The sequence below is a fragment of the Brachyhypopomus gauderio genome, chromosome 1, assembly GCF_052324685.1.
Source record: "Brachyhypopomus gauderio isolate BG-103 chromosome 1, BGAUD_0.2, whole genome shotgun sequence".
NCBI classification, from domain to species: domain Eukaryota; kingdom Metazoa; phylum Chordata; class Actinopteri; order Gymnotiformes; family Hypopomidae; genus Brachyhypopomus; species Brachyhypopomus gauderio.
In genome coordinates, this window is record NC_135211.1 from 51816971 (window position 1) to 51840532 (window position 23562).

At 41.2% G+C, this 23562-nt stretch overlaps 1 protein-coding gene and 1 long non-coding RNA gene across 3 annotated transcripts; both read left to right on the plus strand.

The window, feature by feature from the left end:
• Positions 1-7337: 7337 nt before the first annotated feature.
• On the plus strand, positions 7338-23418 carry LOC143525085 (signaling lymphocytic activation molecule-like). Of its 2 annotated transcripts, none has more exons than XM_077018601.1 (5): positions 7338-7667; positions 19981-20283; positions 20368-20649; positions 20869-20989; positions 23074-23418. In XM_077018601.1, the coding sequence occupies exons 1-5, from the start codon at positions 7613-7615 to the stop codon at positions 23102-23104; spliced, it is 792 nt and encodes a 263-aa protein (XP_076874716.1). In that variant the 5' UTR covers positions 7338-7612; the 3' UTR covers positions 23105-23418. The 2 variants fall into 2 exon arrangements, with proteins under 2 accessions (XP_076874716.1, XP_076874724.1); XM_077018609.1 differs by lacking the exon at positions 7338-7667 and adding an exon at positions 14805-15102.
• On the plus strand, positions 9145-10287 carry LOC143527790 (uncharacterized). Its single transcript, XR_013134263.1, has 2 exons — positions 9145-9711; positions 10009-10287. It is a non-coding gene; the product is annotated as an uncharacterized LOC143527790 (long non-coding RNA).
• Positions 23419-23562: the final 144 nt, after the last annotated feature.

A 23562-nucleotide genomic window follows, 5' to 3' on the forward strand; every position in this document is an offset into this window, starting at 1 on the left:
ATTTACATGCGTGTGGAACCTCAATAGACTGCAGAGCAGGGCGTCGCCAGGACTGCATTATAGTAGTAAGCACACCGTTATAAACGCGCAGCTGATCCGGAGCCGGTCGGCGGATAGTAAGTGGATAGTAAGCGGTAAGTGGATCTGAGCCGCATTTGGGCCGAAGGAACACAAAAACTACAAAGATCTGGCGTGGTGCCGGTCCGGTGTCATTCTGAGTCACGGTGTCACGCCAGATCCATACTGAGACTGGACCGTTGTGCGTTTGGACGAAGGCCCAGGTCCGTTTTACGGACCTGGCCCGGATTTTATGACAGTTCCTGCCCAGATCCAGGCCGAATGCATTTTGCTATCTGGGTTTTGATCATTTTTCATGCCTGCACACGCACACCCTCTAAGTCACACTGTAACTCGCAGTTGTAATTTGAAACCTCCATTCATTTCAACGGGGGGCTTTATTAAACTTAAATTCATTAAAATCTATACATCCTATCGACTCAAAAATTACATAGCGACTGTTTTATTTGACAAGCAAACTTATCAGGTTGTTATTGATTGCTAGCTTCCTGAATTCATTCACTGATGAGTCCAAGCATTTCATCAGCCACTTCGGCTTCAACCAGTCGGCCACTGGCCCAGCGAATGCTCGAGGCCATAGTCTCCAATCTGTTTCAGTCACATAATAAAAAGTGATATAAATTCACTGTCGTAACATGACTCGTGTTCTCTACTTTCTACTACAAATATGTTGATGAACTCGGTTCAGAATGAAATACAATTCACTTTAAAATATCACGAAGCCCAGGGCCGGCGCCACGGGGGGGGGGGGGGGGGGGGGAGGGGGGGGCGAGGTGTCCCGCCCCCTCAATGTAAATAATAAGACCCATTTATTTTACAGCAATCGCTACATATACTTTCGCGAGTGACCGTAGCGCGCGACTCCGCCCACCTCACGCCACCCCCCGCTCAACAACTTGTTCAGGGTCCAGAATGGTTTGGGACAGGGTGGTCTAGTTTTCTTCTCCCAGGAAAAAAAATCCAACCCCCCTTCATACTGACGGAATGCAAACAGCATTGGACTCTACCGCAGCCGGCTCTGCAATGTAATGGAGATTCACTAAAGATGCTACGATTGTATTACCACTATGAAGTATGAATTAAAAAAATGAACTAAACCAAAATGAAGATATGGTTACAGCGTACACGATGGACTCTGCTTTTCCTCTGTGTATCAGGTGAGTTTGTGACTGCAAGTTTGTGTCATTTTGAATACAAGCTTTCCTTCCTGTCTTTGTGTTTTGTTATTTGTAGCGAGGTGAGGTATTCATGATACATTACTATGTGATCTTATTAACACATAATTCAACCTTTCTGAGTATGTAATGTTAGTATTTACTGGTGGTATATAATGGTACTTATTCATTCATTCATTTCATTCATTTATTATTAATGACCACACAACAAGTTGGTGGAATTTGCTTCCGGTACAGCATAACATACACACATCTCTGTGTCAAAAGAAAAAACAAATGCATAAATACAACTCTTCTACAACTCAAACAATTCTTTCAGATCATACATTGATTTAGTGACCGCACAGCAGTTGGAAATAAACTGTTTTTGAGTCTGACTGATTTTGTTGGTAGGGATAGCGTCTTCCAGAAGGCATGCGGTATCAAATATGGTTATTTCTACCTCTTGTCTATTTGTGGTTGTGAGTTTTTATCTTATCATTTCAATAGCTTTTAAGTAGTCCATCAAAAGAGCACCAAAAAAGAAACTCACCACCACAAATAGGTAAGAGATAGAAATACCCATATCCGAGTTGTAGGTTGTTGCTTAGGATGCCCTCTATAACGCGCTGCCGCCGATCGCGGCGGTGACGCGTTGGTTTTTTAACGTGGTGAGAACCCAAACGCTAAATAATAAATAAATGTCTCACAGGCTCAAGAGGCACAGAATTCTGTCTCAAGCGTCCGCACACGGCGAGCAACTAGCTGAGCAAACGGGCACGCGTGACCGTTTGCTCAGCTAGTTGCTCGCTGTGTGCGGGGGGCTTTAGCGTTTGGGTTCTCACCACGTTAAAAAACCAACGCGTCACCGCTGCGATCGTAAGACAAGAGGTAGAAATAACCATATTTGATACCGCATGCCTTATTTATTATCCATATTTGAGTTGTACAGTTGTATGTTGTTGTATAGGATGCACTTAATGTAATACAACTTGTTTGATGCTCTTATGATGGACCATTTAAAAGCTATTGAAATTATTAGACAGAAACCCACCACCACACATAGATAAGAGCTAGAAATATCCATATCTGAGTTGTAGGTTGTTGTTTAGAATGCACTTTATGTAATACAACTTGACTGGTGCTCTTATGATGCACCGTGTAAAAGCTATTAAAATAAGATAACAACTCACCACCACAAATAGACAAGAGGTAGAAATACACATATAAGCATTGTAGGTTGTTGTTTAGGATGCCCTTAATATATTAGAACTTGTTTGGTGGTCTTATGATGGACTATTTAAAAGCTATTGAAATAATAAGACAAGAATGGACTACAACAAATAGATAACAGCTATGAATACCCAACTCTGATATATAGACTGTTATTTAGGATGCACTTTGTCTAATAAAACATCTTTGGTGCTCTTATGATGGTCCATTGAAAAGCTATTGAAATTATTGGAAAAAAAAAAACAGTGTGCGCAGTGCTCTGGGGCCTTTAATACCGCCACTTGCATCCGTGTTAACCGTGTTAATGTAATTTGTAGACGGTGCCGTTGTAGCGGTCACAAGATTACATTTTAAATAAAATGTTGTCTACAACTTAAAATATGTATGTTCCTGGCGTAAACAAAGTTGTAGGTATTTGTTTTGTTTGCCAGAAATAAGAATTTGCACATTTTGGCACTTTTGCTGATACTGTCTTAAAATTATTGAAGAAAGAATTCCGAATATGCGAATATGCGAACGTGAAACCAACTTTACCGCAGTGATGTAAACAAGTGATATGCAGGGTGAGAGGGGTCTAAAGTGATCTTTTTGGCTCGTTGTATGATGCGTTTTTGATACAGTGTGTCTATGGATGGGAGGGTGTGGCCAGTGATTTTGGATGATTTATCTATTATACATTGAAGTTTATTTCGTGAATGCTTATCCAGATTTCCGTACCAAACTATTATGGATGAGGTAAGTATGCTTTGGATGATTCCTGTGTAAAACTGAAGGAGGATGTTCGGCCTGATTCTAAATTTTTTCAGTTGTCTGAGGAAATATAGTCTTTTATTGGCTTTTTTGTATATTTGGTGTGAATGCTTTCTCCATTTGAGTGAACTACTGATGTATGTACCAAGGAATTTGAATGAGTCTGTGATGGTAATAGGCTGAGTAGAGATGAGGATGGATGTTTTGTAAGTAGGTGAGCGTGAAAAATCGACTATTAGTTCCTGTGTTTTTGATGTATTAAGCTGTAAATTGTTGTTTTGGCACCAAGTGACTGCTTGGTTGACGTGTTCACGATAATGATATTCGTTATTGTTACTGATGAGTCCAATTATTGTTGTATCGTCTGCATATTTAAGAATGGAGACTGAACTGTGAGTGGATGTGAGTGTTTGTGTAGAGTGAAAAGAGCCATGGTGAAAGAACACAACCCTGGGGGGCACCTGTACTTAGGGTGAGAGGTTGGGATGAGAGGCTACCCATACTGACTCTCTGTGTTCTTTGTGACAGGAAACTGTGAATCCAGTAACATAGGTTAATATCAATGTCCATGTCCATAAGTTTATGGAAGAGGATGACTGGGTTGATAGTATTGAAAGCGGAGCTGAAATCAATAAACAATATCCGGGCGTAGGTGTTTGGGGATTCTAGGTGTTGCATAATCCTGTAGAGAGCCAGGTTAACTGTATCTTCAACGGATCTATTAGACCGGTAAGCAAACTGGTAATTGTCCACGAGATGAGAAGTAAGTTCTTTCAAGTGTGAGAGCATGGCCGGAGTGGGCCACTTTTTCAGCCCGGGAGTTTCACGCGCAAATCCGGCCCAAAATTATTTTTCCATCCCAATCGGCCCAAACTAGAGATTGACATGAGCCGGCCCATCGGGAATCCTCCCGAATCTCCCGATTAGCCACCCCGGCTCTGTGTGAGAGTATGATTAGTTCAAATGATTTCGTAACAACGGATGTAAGAGCGATAGGTCTGTAATCATTAAGACAGGATATTTTGTTAGTTTTTGGTACAGGGATGATAACCGAATCCTTAAAACATTTTGGAACTGTACACTGACTGAGAGAACAATTGAAGATAAAAGTAAAGATTGGAGCTAGTTGAGCTGCACAGTGTTTTAAAACAGCTGGGGTGACTCCATCAGGGCCCGCTGCTTTCCTCTTTTTATTTTTACTAAAAGAGGCTCTCACTTCCTCCTCCTGAATGTGAAACTGAGGTAATGATGGAGGAACTGGAGTCGGAATAGAAGGGATAGGCTGCTGTTCAAATCTGCCATAGAAGTTATTTATTGTGTCTGGTAGGTCTCTATTACTGTCTAGTGAAGGGCAGGGCCTTTTTTTGTAACTAGTCATGTTTTTTATTTTTTGCCAAATTGATTTAGTGTCATTAGATGTTATTTGCTGTTCTAATCTGTGTGCGTATTTGGATTTGGCTTTTCTAATCGCAGCTCTGAGTTCATATTTAGCTGTTTTATATTGCTCTTTATTTCCCTCTATAAAAGCAGTATTCTTTTTCTTGCGAAGGAGTTGAATGTCTTTTGTGAACCAAGGTTTGTTGTTGCTGTGTATTTTCACCATTTTGGTGGGGATACACATCTCCACACAAAAGTTGACGTATGACGTTACTGTGTCCGTCAGCTCGTCCAGATTGGCCGCAGCTGCGCTGAATACGTCCCAATCAGTGCACTCAAAGCAGCCTCTCAAGGAGTCAGTGCAAGAGCTGGACCAGCAATGGACAGTTTTTGATTTTACATAATTGGATTTAAGTTTTTGCCTGTATTTTGGGATGAGCAGTAGAGTGGCATGGTCCGACCTCCCCAGCGGAGCCCTCGGGAAAGACCGGTAAGCACCGCTAATCGGGACGTAGCAGTGGTCGAGGGTGTTAGCGCCTCTACTCGGACAAGTAACCTGTTGAATGTAGTTTGGAAGGTCCGCAGACAGGTTGGCATGATTGAAATCACCCAGTGCAACTACAATCGTGTCAGGATGTGAGTTTTCCACAGAGGTTATGTATGTTGCCAGTTCCGAGATGGCTACATTGGCGTTGGTGGACGGAGGAATGTAAACACCAATCAAAGTCACTGAGGCGAACTCTCTGGGAAGATAGTACGGTCTGCATTTGACAGCAATATATTCCAGGTGAGGACTGCAGTAACTGTTGAGCTCTGTATTGTTGTTACACCAGCGCTGGTTTACCATAACACATATACCACCACCTTTGGATTTCTTGGACAGCTTAACTGACCTGTCGGCCCGATGTAGAGAGAAACCGGGTGGGGTTACTGCCAGGTCAGGCACAGTGCCATCCAGCCAGGTCTCAGTCAGGCAGAGGGCAGATCAGTCCTTAAAATCCTTATTGGTTTGCAGCAGAAGGTAAAGTTCGTCAGTTTTGTTTTTTAGTGATCTGACGTTAGTGAGGAGCAAGGCTGGTAATGGTGGCCGGTATGGGCGCTTCCTAAACCTGCAGAGTACACCGGCCCGGCGTCATGTTCCAGCCGGCTTGTGCTTCCAGGAGCACGGGTGCGACAGGTAGTTTGTGGCTAGTATCTCTGCAGGAATAGCAGCGATCGTGGCTTCATCGATTCCATAGGGAATGTCTCTGAGGGAGAGCAACTCCCAGCGGGTGTATGTTACACAAAAAGACTTTTTGGCAAACAACACAAAAAATAACAAACACAAGAGCAGAGCTCGTACCGTGGCAAGCCTCACGGCCGCCATCTTCTTTCATTTTATTACCATATTTATACAGTTATGCTGAATAGATATCAGAGTAATGCTGAATTTAGAACAGTTTGAGAACTCTTTCCTTACAAATGGTAAGATAATAAATAAAGGACTAACATTAATGAGGGAAAAATAAAGAAAGAAAAGCGAATAAATGAAAATGAAAGAAGAACAGAAAACAAGGAGAACGTCTCTGTCTTTGTTCACATTTATACACGCTGGGCTGTTGTGGTCTTTCCTTTTTTCCACTTCAAATGTTTGTCTTCATTATACTTGCCATATAAATTAAACTGGCAGCTCATGTTTGAACATGAAGTGAAGGTCCAACCAGTTTTATATGTGAACGTTTGCTATATAAACCGTCGGACTCTGACTTTACTTTGCAGGTGTCTAACTTATCATTTTTGTTAACTGTAAGCAAGTTGTGTGTGTGTTTGTGAATGTGGTGTGTATATGTTGTCTAAGCAGGGAATCCTGTTAAACCCCTAACAGCCAGTGTCTCCGCTGCCTGTGTCTAGGGTTGTATGAGATTTTCACGGTATGATAACCGTCTCAGAAAATACCGCGGTATCACGGTTATCACGGTATCACAGTTAGTTTGTATATTATTAAAAGATACACTGACCCTTAAAGAAATTACAAGAAGTTATTTTTGTTCAATTAACTATTTATTGTAGAAACCTGGAACTATTGTATACAAAATGTGTCCTTTAAAAAAATAAGCTGTACACATGTTTATATAAATACTGCAAAATTAGAGAAACCTAAATCATGGATTTCAGTACAATTATTTAAGTTTAAATTATTTAATATCTGATAAACTCAGCCGGGGTAACTGTCTGATCAACAACTGTTGTAAACGTCCGTTGTACTGCCAAGTTAGAATATAACCAGATACTGCAGAAAGAGAGGATTTATTTCTGACATGATCCTCACAATAGAGATTTCTATTTTAAGGCTTTCACACCGAGTCTGGTTTTAACATATCAAAAACCGGCACGTTAGAATTTGAAAATGAACGCCTTAAAAAGCTAGGTTTATACTTTCACTAGTGACCGTAGCACGCGACTCCGCACAGTTCTTTTGTATTACGTTAACAAATACGAGCCTCTTGTAATTCCAGGACGAAACATGAGAGAACGTGAAGACGTTAAGATTGGGCGTTTTGGAAATAAACAACCATTAAATAATGTGATGAAAAAGCGAATTATTTCGAGTATATGTATAAATATTTAACTTAATTAAGTTTAAGGTGCTGGGAAATATTGAAACGGACCTTTAAAGTTACGGACAAGTACTTTAATTTCACCTTATAAAAGGTGTCCCGCCCCCTCAATGTAAATAATAAGACCCATTTATTTTACAGCAATCGCTACATATACTTTCGCGAGTGACCGTAGCGCGCGACTCCGCCCACCTCACGCCACCCCCCGCTCAACAACTTGTTCAGGGTCCAGAATGGTTTGGGACAGGGTGGTCTAGTTTTCTTCTCCCAGGAAAAAAAATCTAACCCCCCTTCATACTGACGGAATGCAAACAGCATTGGACTCTACCGCAGCCGGGTCCCCAATGTAATGGAGATTCACTAAAGATGCTACGATTGTATTACCACTATAAAGTATGAATTAAAAAAATGAACTAAACCAAAATGAAGATATGGTTACAGCGTACACGATGGACTCTGCTTTTCCTCTGTGTATCAGGTGAGTTTGTGACTGCAAGTTTGTGTCATTTTGAATACAAGCTTTCCTTCCTGTCTTTGTGTTTTGTTATTTGTAGCGAGGTGAGGTATTCATGATACATTACTATGTGATCTTATTAACACATAATTCAACCTTTCTGAGTATGTAATGTTAGTATTTACTGGTGGTATATAATGGTACTTATTCATTCATTTATTATTAATGACCACACAACAAGTTGGTGGAATTTGCTTCCGGTACAGCATAACATACTCACATCTCTGTGTCAAAAGAAAAAACAAATGCATAAATACAACTACAATATACAGACATAGACAAACAATTCTTTCAGATCATACATTGATTTAGTGACCGGACACCAGTTGGAAAGAAACTGTTTTTGAGTCTGACTGATTTTGTTGGTAGGGATAGCGTCTTCCAGAAGGCATGCGGTATCAAATATGGTTATTTCTACCTCTTGTCTATTTGTGGTTGTGAGTTTTTATCTTATCATTTCAATAGCTTTTAAGTAGTCCATCAAAAGAGCACCAAAAAAGTTGTATTACACAAAGGGCATCTTAAACAACAACCTACAACTCAGACATGGGTATTTGCAGGTGCTGTTCATAAAATCAGAATATTATGAAAAGCTATTGAAATAATTTGATAAAACCTCACCACGACTATTAGGCAAGAGGTAGAAATACCCATATGCGAGTTGTAGGTTGCTGGTCATAATGGACTTAATGTAATACAACTTGTTTGGCGCTGTTCTGATGGACCGTTTAAAAGCTATTGACAGAAACTCACCACCACAAATAGGTAAGAGATAGAAATACCCATATCCGAGTTGTAGGTTGTTGCTTAGGATGCCCTCTGTAACGCGCTGCCGCCGATCGCGGCGGTGACGCGTTGGTTTTTTAACGTGGTGAGAACCCAAACGCTAACCAAAATGAAACGGCAAAAGACAGCCAACTGAAACCTCCGCGGATGCGGGAAAAACAAAAAAAATAAAAACTCAATGGGAAACAACAGAAGAATGACACGGAGGAACTCGACGTGTACTGGACAGGTAAGTAAACAAACAAAAAACACGCGGAACGAAATACAACGCGTCTAAAGAGGGGAAAAAACAGGAGAACGAAAATCACACGGAGAAAACCTCAACGTGTCAGAAAGAAAGGAGAAATATACACAAAACAGAAGACGAAGCTTTGGTACAAGACCTACGGCTTCTTACCAGGTTACCTGCCAGACTGTCAACCAGAACACTGGAGGACAGCCGACGAAGAACAGAGGGAGAAGACAAAAAAAAACAAAACCAACCTGAGAACACTCAGGGGGAAAACGAGAGAAAGAGAGCAACGAGAGCGTAGTAAGAAGATGAGAGAACTTGGCTTAGGCTGTAAGAGTACATGTCAATTTGGCGCATTTCCACTAGGGCCTGCTTGGCGCGGTACGGTTCGATTCGCGACGGTTTGTGAGTGTTTCCATTAGTACCAGTACCCTGTGAGCCGGCCCCTTTGGGTACTTTTTTCGTACCGACTCGCTTGAGGTTCTAACCGTTCCGAAGCGGTACAGTTCTGTGACGTGGAGGAACAGCATGACTCTGATTGGCCAGGGAGTGTCGTCACAGGTTGCGTCAGGAGAGCGACTCCTCCGCTATGCTATGGACTCCTCAGCCATTTTTAAAACCCAAGGAGCGAAGTCTGTTCCCTGGTCAAACGCCGAGGTACAAACCTTTCTGTTAATAATCAGCGATCAAAAAATCCAGGGCGAACTGGACGGGGCCACTAGAAATGTAAAGGTTTTTAGCGAGGTTTCCGCGCTAATGGCCACTCATGGCTACCAGCGGTCCGTTCAGCAGTGCCGGTCGGTCCAAGCTAAAAAAGCTTAACGCGATTACCGGGCGGTGAAGGACCATAACGGACGCAGCGGAGCAAACCGCAAAGACTGGAAATGGTTCCAGCAAATGGATGTCATATACGGTCACCGGCCAGCCAGTAACGGAAGAGAAAGAGCTGGACAGACACGGCAATGTTGGTGCTGGAGGCCACGGAGAATGGTGAGTGTATTGTGATTTCAGTTTTACTACTAGGCTCGTAAAAGATGTAATATGAACGTAATATGAACGCATCTATTGTAAACGCAGGAATTTAGAGCTGTGTTTGTAGTTAATGTTACCACCACAGTCACTACTGTACAATAGCTAGCTCTTAGCCTTGCTAGTTGCTAGTTAGCTGTAGCCATAAACACAGCATGAGCAGGGATGACGTGCTACACATTTTGTGCAGTTACGCTATATTGTTGTTGCTTTCACGGGAATGCTTGTGTTTAATATTTGTTATTTTTTACGTTCAAGATTCCCCTTCCACTGACGAGGCGAGCGGAGTTGGCGGAAAATGTTTCCTTCAACCGGGCTTTCCTCGGGGTGCTTGGCGAACTTGTGAACACCATGCGAGACAGACGCCAGTAAAAGCACACAAAATGTTGCTTGTAGTACTATAAATATTTATTTCATATAAAGCTATACGTATATATTTGCTTTTTGCACTTTTTTAAAACTATAACTATATTATTTACATATGTTGTACTTTAAATATCTATATTTCATAATAAAGTTTGATTTCATTTGATTGTATGACTGATGCTTTTTATGCAGGGTGTGTTCAGCCTGTTTGAGTAATACCAAATTATTATCAATAATTAGAGCAACCACATACAATAATGAAGATAAAGATAAATAAGATACAATAATGGTATGTGTTAAGGGGCGTCGACCGGTGTTGTGGTCGTATACAAATGATGTCACGACACTACAACCCGCGCGCCAACAGCGACTCCACCCACATTGGGGTGGTTCACCATTGTAATGGAAACACAACGCGACCGTACCGTTCCGTTGCGAATCGACCCGTACCGAACCGTACCGCGCCAAGCAGGCCCTAGTGGAAATGCGCCATAAGAGACCACCTCCCCGTGGCTGCTTGTGCATGGCTGCCTGGCCATGGCATAAACGCGTTCCTCATATCGCGCATGCTCGTTTGTGTGCAAAACAATGGCCGACGCCAGCGTTTAGTGCAAGTTGAAATACCTCGTTTTTGTACACAAACGAATCTTACATTCTAGTCTTGTATTGGCAGTGTATATGTTCATAAAGTTACTTTGTGGAAAGGAAAACTTTTAAGAATAGCCTGTTAAGTTATCTGTATTGTAAACTTCGCATGGGAACAATGTACATCCTAAATTCTGCAATGTGTGATACTGTGAAAGTAAATAGATAATAACAGTGGAAGGAGATGTATATTAATTTAATTAATTTAGTAATGCTGCTTGATCATTTATATATATATAACTACCATCAGTCTGCTTGTCTCATCTAATTTTAATTTTAATAATTTCGTCTATAATGGGTTAACCTATTATAGTTGTGTAATATTTTATTGTTTGGACAGAAGCCTGGCATTGTGAGGACGAGCAAAGTGATGTAATGGACCCTTTCGTGTTTGGCTTTGAATCTGTGCAAGACATGCACCATTTTATGGCAGAGGTGCTTGACAACTTGGGAATACCAATCAACTGTAAATTGAACAGTGTTTAAAGAGGGGAAGCCATGGGGCTTTTGCAAAAATAAAGTTCTAAATGGAAATCTTTTGTTTGTGTTTTCATGTATTTCTACCTGAATTTTATCTGCAAAACATTAAGTTTAATGTGCATTGAAGTTTTCAAATCCTTTGCAAACATCCTTATAATGCCATATGGGATGTTTCGTAAATACAAAGAGTGAAGGTATAACTAGTATATGTAGTTATTTATGTAGAAACGGTACATTTGCTAAAAAAAATAATACAATTTTAAGCTTCTCATTTATTACTTTTATTTTGAAATTCCTATCAAATTACGCGATACTATAACGGAACTTCACCAGCGCGGTGCAGCCAGGATGAGAGAGCCATGGTGAGAGAGTCTCCCAGTCTCGCGCCGTATACTATTGGAGGACAGACAACTTCAGCAATGCGTTGCTGAAGTCGCCTGCTTTAAATAGGCAGCCGAACAGGTGTAACCTATCGGGCTCGATTGCCCCTGGTACCAGCTCGCGGGCTCCGCCTAGTGGCGGCAGGAGGCACGTGCCTGGGTCCAACCCTGACACCCTTAATATATAACAAGTTGTTTTATGGTCTTATGATGGACCGTTTTAAAGCTATTGAAATTCTTAGATAAAAACTCACCACCACAAATAGGTAAGAGATAGAAATACCCATATCTGTGTTGTAGGTTGTTGTTCAGAATGCACTTTATGTAATACAACTTGACTGGTGCTCTTATGATGCACCGTTTAAAAGCTATTGAAATTATAAGATAAAAACTCACCATCACAAATAGGTAAGAGATAGAAATACCCATATCTGAGTTGTAGGTTGTTGTTTAGGATGCCCTTAATATATAAGAACTTGTTTTATGGTCTTATGATGGACCGTTTAAAAGCTATTGAAATTATAAGATAAAAACTCACTACCCCAAATAGGTAAGAGATAGAAATATCCATATTTGAGTTGTACAGTTGTATGTTGTTGTATAGGATGCACTTAATGTAATACAACTTGTTTGATGCTCTTATGATGGACCATTTAAAAGCTATTGAAATTATTAGACAGAAACCCACCACCACACATAGATAAGAGCTAGAAATATCCATATCTGAGTTGTAGGTTGTTGTTTAGAATGCACTTTATGTAATACAACTTGACTGGTGCTCTTATGATGCACCGTGTAAAAGCTATTAAAATAAGATAACAACTCACCACCACAAATAGACAAGAGGTAGAAATACACATATAAGCATTGTAGGTTGTTGTTTAGGATGCCCTTAATATATTAGAACTTGTTTGGTGGTCTTATGATGGACTATTTAAAAGCTATTGAAATAATAAGACAAGAATGGACTACAACAAATAGATAACAACTATGAATACCCAACTCTGATATATAGACTGTTATTTAGGATGCACTTTGTCTAATAAAACATCTTTGGTGCTCTTATGATGGTCCATTGAAAAGCTATTGAAATTATTGGAAAAAAAAAAGTGTGCGCAGTGCTCTGGGGCCTTTAATACCGCCACTTGCATCCGTGTTAACCGTGTTAATGTAATTTGTAGACGGTGCCGTTGTAGCGGTCACAAGATTACATTTTAAATAAAATGTTGTCTACAACTTAAAATATGTATGTTCCTGGCGTAAACAAAGTTGTAGGTATTTGTTTTGTTTGCCAGAAATAAGAATTTGCACATTTTGGCACTTTTGCTGATACTGTCTTAAAATTATTGAAGAAAGAATTCCGAATATGCGAATATGCGAACGTGAAACCAACTTTACCGCAGTGATGTAAACAAGTGATATGCAGGGTGAGAGGGGTCTAAAGTGATCTTTTTGGCTCGTTGTATGATGCGTTTTTGATACAGTGTGTCTATGGATGGGAGGGTGTGGCCAGTGATTTTGGATGATTTATCTATTATACATTGTAGTTTATTTCGTGAATGCTTATCCAGATTTCCGTACCAAACTATTATGGATGAGGTAAGTATGCTTTGGATGATTCCTGTGTAAAACTGAAGGAGGATGTTCGGCCTGATTCAAAATTTTTTCAGTTGTCTGAGGAAATATAGTCTTTTATTGGCTTTTTTGTATATTTGGTGTGAATGCTGTCTCCATTTGAGTGAACTACTGATGTATGTACCAAGGAATTTGAATGAGTCTGTGATGGTAATAGGCTGAGTAGAGATGAGGATGGATGTTTTGTAAGTAGGTGAGCGTGAAAAATCGACTATTAGTTCCTGTGTTTTTGATGTATTAAGCTGTAAATTGTTGTTTTGGCACCAAGTGACTGCTTGGTTGACGTGTTCACGATAATGATATTCGTTATTGTTACTGATGAGTCCAATTATTGTTGTATCGTCTGCATATTTAAGAATGGAGACTGAACTGTGAGTGGATGTGAGTGTTTGTGTAGAGTGAAAAGAGCCATGGTGAAAGAACACAACCCTGGGGGGCACCTGTACTTAGGGTGAGAGGTTGGGATGAGAGGCTACCCATACTGACTCTCTGTGTTCTTTGTGACAGGAAACTGTGAATCCAGTAACATAGGTTAATATCAATGTCCATGTCCATAAGTTTATGGAAGAGGATGACTGGGTTGATAGTATTGAAAGCGGAGCTGAAATCAATAAACAATATCCGGGCGTAGGTGTTTGGGGATTCTAGGTGTTGCATAATCCTGTAGAGAGCCAGGTTAACTGTATCTTCAACGGATCTATTAGACCGGTAAGCAAACTGGTAATTGTCCACGAGATGAGAAGTAAGTTCTTTCAAGTGTGAGAGCATGGCCGGAGTGGGCCACTTTTTCAGCCCGGGAGTTTCACGCGCAAATCCGGCCCAAAATTATTTTTCCATCCCAATCGGCCCAAACTAGAGATTGACATGAGCCGGCCCATCGGGAATCCTCCCGAATCTCCCGATTAGCCACCCCGGCTCTGTGTGAGAGTATGATTAGTTCAAATGATTTCGTAACAACGGATGTAAGAGCGATAGGTCTGTAATCATTAAGACAGGATATTTTGTTAGTTTTTGGTACAGGGATGATAACCGAATCCTTAAAACATTTTGGAACTGTACACTGACTGAGAGAACAATTGAAGATAAAAGTAAAGATTGGAGCTAGTTGAGCTGCACAGTGTTTTAAAACAGCTGGGGTGACTCCATCAGGGCCCGCTGCTTTCCTCTTTTTATTTTTACTAAAAGAGGCTCTCACTTCCTCCTCCTGAATGTGAAACTGAGGTAATGATGGAGGAACTGGAGTCGGAATAGAAGGGATAGGCTGCTGTTCAAATCTGCCATAGAAGTTATTTATTGTGTCTGGTAGGTCTCTATTACTGTCTAGTGAAGGGCAGGGCCTTTTTTTGTAACTAGTCATGTTTTTTATTTTTTGCCAAATTGATTTAGTGTCATTAGATGTTATTTGCTGTTCTAATCTGTGTGCGTATTTGGATTTGGCTTTTCTAATCGCAGCTCTGAGTTCATATTTAGCTGTTTTATATTGCTCTTTATCTCCCTCTATAAAAGCAGTATTCTTTTTCTTGCGAAGGAGTTGAATGTCTTTTGTGAACCAAGGTTTGTTGTTGCTGTGTATTTTCACCATTTTGGTGGGGATACACATCTCCACACAAAAGTTGACGTATGACGTTACTGTGTCCGTCAGCTCGTCCAGATTGGCCGCAGCTGCGCTGAATACGTCCCAATCAGTGCACTCAAAGCAGCCTCTCAAGGAGTCAGTGCAAGAGCTGGACCAGCAATGGACAGTTTTTGATTTTACATAATTGGATTTAAGTTTTTGCCTGTATTTTGGGATGAGCAGTAGAGTGGCATGGTCCGACCTCCCCAGCGGAGCCCTCGGGAAAGACCGGTAAGCACCGCTAATCGGGACGTAGCAGTGGTCGAGGGTGTTAGCGCCTCTACTCGGACAAGTAACCTGTTGAATGTAGTTTGGAAGGTCCGCAGACAGGTTGGCATGATTGAAATCACCCAGTGCAACTACAATCGTGTCAGGATGTGAGTTTTCCACAGAGGTTATGTATGTTGCCAGTTCCGAGATGGCTACATTGGCGTTGGTGGACGGAGGAATGTAAACACCAATCAAAGTCACTGAGGCGAACTCTCTGGGAAGATAGTACGGTCTGCATTTGACAGCAATATATTCCAGGTGAGGACTGCAGTAACTGTTGAGCTCTGTATTGTTGTTACACCAGCGCTGGTTTACCATAACACATATACCACCACCTTTGGATTTCTTGGACAGCTTAACTGACCTGTCGGCCCGATGTAGAGAGAAACCGGGTGGGGTTACTGCCAGGTCAGGCACAGTGCCATCCAGCCAGGTCTCAGTCAGGCAGAGGGCAGATCAGTCCTTAAAATCCTTATTGGTTTGCAGCAGAAGGTAAAGTTCGTCAGTTTTGTTTTTTAGTGATCTGACGTTAGTGAGGAGCAAGGCTGGTAATGGTGGCCGGTATGGGCGCTTCCTAAACCTGCAGAGTACACCGGCCCGGCGTCATGTTCCAGCCGGCTTGTGCTTCCAGGAGCACGGGTGCGACAGGTAGTTTGTGGCTAGTATCTCTGCAGGAATAGCAGCGATCGTGGCTTCATCGATTCCATAGGGAATGTCTCTGAGGGAGAGCAACTCCCAGCGGGTGTATGTTACACAAAAAGACTTTTTGGCAAACAACACAAAAAATAACAAACACAAGAGCAGAGCTCGTACCGTGGCAAGCCTCACGGCCGCCATCTTCTTTCATTTTATTACCATATTTATACAGTTATGCTGAATAGATATCAGAGTAATGCTGAATTTAGAACAGTTTGAGAACTCTTTCCTTACAAATGGTAAGATAATAAATAAAGGACTAACATTAATGAGGGAAAAATAAAGAAAGAAAAGCGAATAAATGAAAATGAAAGAAGAACAGAAAACAAGGAGAACGTCTCTGTCTTTGTTCACATTTATACACGCTGGGCTGTTGTGGTCTTTCCTTTTTTCCACTTCAAATGTTTGTCTTCATTATACTTGCCATATAAATTAAACTGGCAGCTCATGTTTGAACATGAAGTGAAGGTCCAACCAGTTTTATATGTGAACGTTTGCTATATAAACCGTCGGACTCTGACTTTACTTTGCAGGTGTCTAACTTATCATTTTTGTTAACTGTAAGCAAGTTGTGTGTGTGTTTGTGAATGTGGTGTGTATATGTTGTCTAAGCAGGGAATCCTGTTAAACCCCTAACAGCCAGTGTCTCCGCTGCCTGTGTCTAGGGTTGTATGAGATTTTCACGGTATGATAACCGTCTCAGAAAATACCGCGGTATCACGGTTATCACGGTATCACAGTTAGTTTGTATATTATTAAAAGATACACTGACCCTTAAAGAAATTACAAGAAGTTATTTTTGTTCAATTAACTATTTATTGTAGAAACCTGGAACTATTGTATACAAAATGTGTCCTTTAAAAAAATAAGCTGTACACATGTTTATATAAATACTGCAAAATTAGAGAAACCTAAATCATGGATTTCAGTACAATTATTTAAGTTTAAATTATTTAATATCTGATAAACTCAGCCGGGGTAACTGTCTGATCAACAACTGTTGTAAACGTCCGTTGTACTGCCAAGTTAGAATATAACCAGATACTGCAGAAAGAGAGGATTTATTTCTGACATGATCCTCACAATAGAGATTTCTATTTTAAGGCTTTCACACCGAGTCTGGTTTTAACATATCAAAAACCGGCACGTTAGAATTTGAAAATGAATGCATGTAAATTAATGGCGTCTTTCACATCCAGTGAAAGCAAGGACCTTAAAAAGCTAGGTTTATACTTTCACTAGTGACCGTAGCACGCGACTCCGCACAGTTCTTTTGTATTACGTTAACAAATACGAGCCTCTTGTAATTCCAGGACGAAACATGAGAGAACGTGAAGACGTTAAGATTGGGCGTTTTGGAAATAAACAACCATTAAATAATGTGATGAAAAAGCGAATTATTTCGAGTATATGTATAAATATTTAACTTAATTAAGTTTAAGGTGCTGGGAAATATTGAAACGGACCTTTAAAGTTACGGACAAGTACTTTAATTTCACCTTATAAAGGTGTATGAACCCTGCAAACATGACTTTGTTCATTGCGCTGAGGCGCAGCGCGCGCAAAGTTACAAAATTCGAGAGGTGCACGACCTCGCGAATCGACAGCGCGCGAGACCCTCGTGCACGGGCGGAGCCACCACGTCATTTTCGCCGCTGATTTTAGTTTAGCTTTTTTTTTGTTAAAAAAATTGTTAAGTCTGAGGCACTTTCTGCCATTCTCACCGCTGTGGGCTGAGTAGCTGAACCGGAGCGGAGTTGCGCATGCGCGGGTCAGTTTCTCCGCTGGGTAGCTTTTTACCAGTAATAAGCAAACGCACACGGTATGATAACCGCGCATTTTAATACCATGGTATAGCGTGAAACCGGTTACCGCTGCAACCCTACCTGTGTCCCATCATTAAGAACAGTACTTTAATTTTCAGATGTGGTTGATATGGATGGACTTTACCATGAATGTAGTAATGATGCAGTGTTGCCATGACACCTTGAGTATGTTCAGTTAACACAATTATCCAGAGTGACTTAAAAAGTGCTTTATAATGTAATTATAGAAAACATCACAGCCAGGACAGTCATGGCCTGGTGGTAGGGAACTGGTCTTGTGACTGGAGGGTCGTGGGTTTGATTCCCAGACCTAAGGCCATGACTGAGGTGCCCTTGAGCAAAATGACTGGATCTTCATCATCTATAGATTCATCATCTATAATATGAGCTGTCACACCAAGATCATTCTTGTTGCTAACAGAGGTCCAGTGATCCCCAGTCAGAGCCACATTTGTGGCACTCTTCACAATAACCTGTTTTAATTCTTTCCTCATCATACAGCTGCTGGATTTTCTTCGACATTGTCTTTCTGGGGTGAGTTTCCCAAAACGTTCTTAGTGCCAAGTACTTCGTCACCTCGTTCTTACGTACGAGGTTAAGAAGTACTTGGCGCTAAGAACGTTTTGGGAAACTCACCCCTGGACGGTAGTTCGTAACTTGCATCAGTTGACTCAATTCGCAGCGCTTCTTGTAAGCATTTATCTTCGACCACAGAGAGCGGACAACACAAATAATGTGACGCATCATGTATAAACGCGTGCGGAGTCGCGCGCTACGGCCATTCGCGAAAGTTTAATCCAGTCTTAATGGTCCAATGAAGGTCATTTAAAAACCAGGACGTTTCCTCACAGGATGTGAATTACGGACGTTTGGTCACCCTATCGTACTAGGAATACATTTAGCAGCTAAGTTATCATTACTGACCTGCGCGTTAAGCTGGGCGTACACTGTGCGATTTTTGGCCCATTTTCAGCCGATTTTTCACTCGTTTCGGCTCAATCGCGTGTCGTGCATCGTATAGTTTACACAGGTAAACGAGGAACGATTCACACCTCACGACCAACTCCCGATCAGAAATCGCAGCGTCGCAAGAACATCAAACATGTTTGAAATTCAAATCGCCCCTCGTGAGAGTATCGCACTGTTGAAGCAGCTCCACGAGCCGACTCTCCCTGCGATTTAGTCGTACAGTTTGAGCTGGAGCTGAGTACACGATTTAAAATATCGCACAGTGTACGCCCAGCTAGCCGCAACATGTTTTGCGTTGAGGTGGTAACGAAGGGTGGAAGTGCTCCTGTGATAAGCGAACTCCTTCCTACATAAAGTGTAAATAACACTATTTTTGTTTGTACTTCCATCTGAAAGTTTCTTATATTTAAATTTCCCATCCACCAGCGTAACCTCTTCAGTCATCTCCATCATGATCATCTTATTGTGTGTCCATAATCTGTATGCCCGGAACTCGCGCACTGAGAAACATTCCACGACGGTGCAAAAGTGTCTCGTCCGTTAAATGCGTTAAAATGCGTTAGTTTTCCTGTAATTAATTAATCGAAATTAACGCGTTAAAGTCCCACCACTAATATATATATATATATATATATATATATATATATATATATATATATATATAGCCTATATAATTATATTTAACTTACCTAGGGCTTCAGCTATATATTACATACATACACACATACACACACACACACACACAATTCAATGGGTGAGGTGTTTGTGGGAATATGAACACCTCAAAAAACAGGAAGATGAGAAGATTAACTCAAATGGGTCACATGTCCCTGGAGAAGTTGTAAACTTCCCTTTGTTTAAAACTTCAATCATTTTAACTGATACTTCCAAGACTTACTGGCTGTTTGTAAAATAGTAAAATGTGATGAGTCTCAGGTGAGGTGCTGTAGGATGTAGGGGTGAAGTGATGAAGGATCATCTGAGGACAGCAGTGATAAGATCTGAAGATGGTTATCTGTCCATGCTGCACTAACGATAACAGCTCTGAACATTTACATATTGTACTTAATTATACAAGATCATGCTACATAGTGTGAAATGTGCTGAAAGTCATTATTCTGCTTGTTTATTCTGGACCATGTAATTGTAAACATATGCACACAGGAACATTTTGAATAAGAGAATAAACCACATTGTTTTAATTAGAGAGAGCCTGTTAACTAGTTTCATTGCTGAATTTAGTCTGCTTCTTAAGTTTAAATACTATTGTATTATATTCTTTTTAAATGTCAGTAGAGATTTAGATACAAGAACATAGAACCTAAAATCAGCACTGTTTCTCTTCCAGTGATGTTCACCAGCACTTCAGCTGAGAGGACAGTAGTGAACAGTGCTGTGGGGACGTCTCTTACCTTCCCTACCTGGGTGCCTCTTAGTGGGACTATACAATATGAAGGCAGAACCATTGGACAAGTGTTAAATAAAGTCACAGACACAGACTTTATTGAGAGGTTTAAGAATCGTCTCCACTGGGACATTCAGACTGGGCTCTTCACACTGACAGACCTGAACACAGAAGATTCGGGTGCTTATACTGTAGAGAGTCTGAAATACGTCAATATAAAGGTGGAATATCATCTGGAGGTGTATGGTAAGATTGTTTCTCAGTTTAATACAAAATGAACATGTGAAGAAAGTCTTAGACTGATTCATATTTCTTTTATCTTTCTTTCAGAAACTGTATCAGCACCTAATGTGACAGTCACCCACAGTTCTCCAGATAATAACCTCTGCTCATTACTGTGTTCAGTGAGGAATGTGAGAGGACTCAGTCTCTTTTGGTATAAAGGCAACATGATAATAAACCACACAGGAAACTCCAGCTTGAATGCCACAGTGTATCTTCTTCTGGAAATTCAGAATCCAGATAATGACAGCTTCACATGTGTGGCTTCAAACACATTCAGCAACAAGACAACCACAGTTGACATCAGCACACACTGTGTCCACAGTCCTGGTATAACAATTCAACATATAATTCCTCACATCCCTGATTACTGATTTTTTAGCTTTTTCTGATGATATCTACATCACTAAACACATTAATCTGTAATTATCTAAAGATAACTTATTTATTTATATTCCATGTTTACTGAGACATCTATGTTATGTACAGGACAGCTGGTTTTAATGTATTTAACTGGTTAATTTGTTTCTCTTTGTATATCTGATGGAGACCGTACTCACTACATCGTCTGGGCAGCTCTCTCTATGGTTTTTGTAGCTGCAGTTGTGATTGCTGTGTTTCTCAGGAGGAGGAGATGGGTAAAGGAGTCCAGTCACTACACAGACGGCAGGTATTCACACTCATGTGTTTTTGTTTAGCAATAATCCAAGTCTAACTGTTTATTAGATATGTGTAACACACATAGGTACTTATATATACTTATATATACACTGCTCAAAAAAATAAAGGGAACACTTAAACAACACAATATAACTCCAAGTCAACCACACTTCTGTGAAACCAACCTGTTCAATTAGGAAGCAACACTGATTGTGAATCAATTTCACCTGCTGTTGTGCAAATGGAATAGACAACAGGTAGAAATGAGAGGCAATTAGCAAGACCCCCCCTATAAATGAGTGGTTCTGCAGGTGGGGACCACAGACCACTTCTCAGTACCTATGCTTTCTGGTCACTTTTGAATGTTGGTGGTCCTTTCACACTCGTGGTAGCATGAGACGGACTCTACAACCCACACAAGTGGCTCAGGTTGTGCAGCTCATCCAGGATGGCACATCAATGCAAGCTGTGGCAAGAAGGTTTGCTGTGTCTGTCAGCGTAGTGTCCAGAGGCTGGAGACGCTACCAGGAGACAGGCCAGTACACCAGGAGACGTGGAGGAGGCTGTAGTAGGGCAACAACCCAGCAGCAGGAGCGCTACCTTCGCCTTTGTGCAAGAAGGAATAGGAGGAGCACTGCCAGAGCCCTGCAAAATGACCTCCAGCAGGCCACAAATGTGCATGTGTCTGCACAAACGGTTAGAAACCGACTCCATGAGGAAGGTATGAGGGCCCGACGTCCACAGATGGGGGTTGTGCTCACAGTCCAACACCGTGCAGGACGCTTGGCATTTGCTAAAGAACACCAGGATTTGTAAATTTGCCACTGGCGCCTTGGGCTCTTCACAGATGAAATCAGGATCACACTGAGCACATGTGACAGACGTGACAGAGTCTGGAGACACCGTGGAGAGCGATCTGCTGCCTGCAACATCCTTCAGCATGACCGGTTTGGCAGTGGGTCAGTAATGGTGTGGGGTGGCATTTCTTTGGAGGGCCGCACAGCCCTCCATGTGCTCACCAGAGGTAGCCTGACTGCCATTAGGTACCGAGATGAGATCCTCAGACCCCTTGTGAGACCATATGCTGGTGCGGTTGGCCCTGGGTTCCTCCTAATGCAGGTCAATGCTAGACCTCAAGTGGCTGGAGTGTGTCAGCAGTTCCTGCAAGATGAAGGCATTGAAGCTATGGACTGGACCGCCTGTTCCCCAGACCTGAATCCGATTGAGCACATCTGGGACATCATGTCTCGCTCCATCCACCAACGTCACGTTGCACCACAGACTGTCCAGGAGTTGGCAGATGCTTTAGTCCAGGTCTGGGAGGAGATCCCCCAGGAGACCATCCGCCACCTCATCAGGAGCATGCCCAGGCATTGTAGGGAGGTCATACAGGCACGTGGAGGCCACACACAATTCTGAGCCTCATTTTGACTTGTTTTAAGGACATTACATCAAAGTTGGATCAGCCTGTAGTGTGTTTTTCCACTTTAATTTTGTTTGTGGCTCCAAATGCAGGCCTCCATTGGTTAATAAATTTGATTTCCATTGATGATTTTTGTGTTATTTTGTTGTCAGCACATTCAACTTTGTACAGACCAAAGTATTCAATGAGAATATTTCATTCATTCAGATCTAGGATGTGTTATTTGAGTGTTCCCTTTATTTTTTTGAGCAGTGTGTGTGTATATATATATAAATAAAAGTGGTGGGCCGTTATCAGCGTTATTGCCGTTAACGGCCCACCACTAATATATATATATACTGTATATAAGTACCTATGCGCCTGTTTAAGGGTTGGATGTGATGACAAAGTGGACATTGTGTGGTTTGAAGTGTTTTGATGTTGCTGAACTTTGCATGCAATGCTTGGCTTTCACACGCGGCTGTAAAGACTCTTTTTTTAGTACTTTAGTAAGAGAAACATCTGTAACAGTGCGTCAATGCCACAGCATGAACATGTTTTCTGTGAGAGAATATTCAGTTATTTAGTGCTATGAATGTGTGTCTCAGTGTTTTCAGATAAATGCACTTCTCTCTCTCTCTCTCTCCCTCCCCATCCCTCTTCTCTCATATTCCTCTGTCTCTCTGGAACAGGCACATTACACATACATTACCCTTTCCCTGAGGAGTCGCATAGACTAACAATTTATGACCAAATTCAGCCCTGTGACGAAGAGGCTTCTGTCCAGAGGAAGACCTTAGACTGACAGGAAATGGACCATCATGCTATGGGTTCGATTAGCAAACAAAGGAGGAGAAAAAACTGAGAGGTGGAGTTTTAGGCCATACGGTGAACCAGCAAAAAGTGCTTAGAAAGTGATTTTCGTTCCCACGTCTGGGCACTACTTTTTTACAGTGTTTTTGAATAGACAATACCCTTATTGACCTTCAGTTAAAAGTTCTTCGTAAAATATCCTGCAGTTTTTTTGTCACAGTGCATAAATGTATATATATGTGAATAAAAAAAATGAAATTTCTATGCTGCTGGTTTTGCTTGTAACTTAATTAATCTCCATTTTCACAACCTAAAATATATCTTAAACTGACCTATACATGTACCTAAACATATAAGAGAAGTATTAA

What these genes read in the sequence shown, in the direction of transcription:
- LOC143525085 (XM_077018601.1), top strand. Translation starts at nt 7,613, where the DNA reads ATGAAGATATGGTTACAGCGTACACGATGGACTCTGCTTTTCCTCTGT. An exon ending in GCTTTTCCTCTGTGTATCAG is followed by an intron (nt 7,668 to 19,980) that starts GTGAGTTTGTGA and finishes TTTCTCTTCCAG; the next exon opens with TGATGTTCACCAGCACTTCA. An exon ending in AGTCACTACACAGACGGCAG is followed by an intron (nt 20,990 to 23,073) that starts GTATTCACACTC and finishes TCTCTGGAACAG; the next exon opens with GCACATTACACATACATTAC.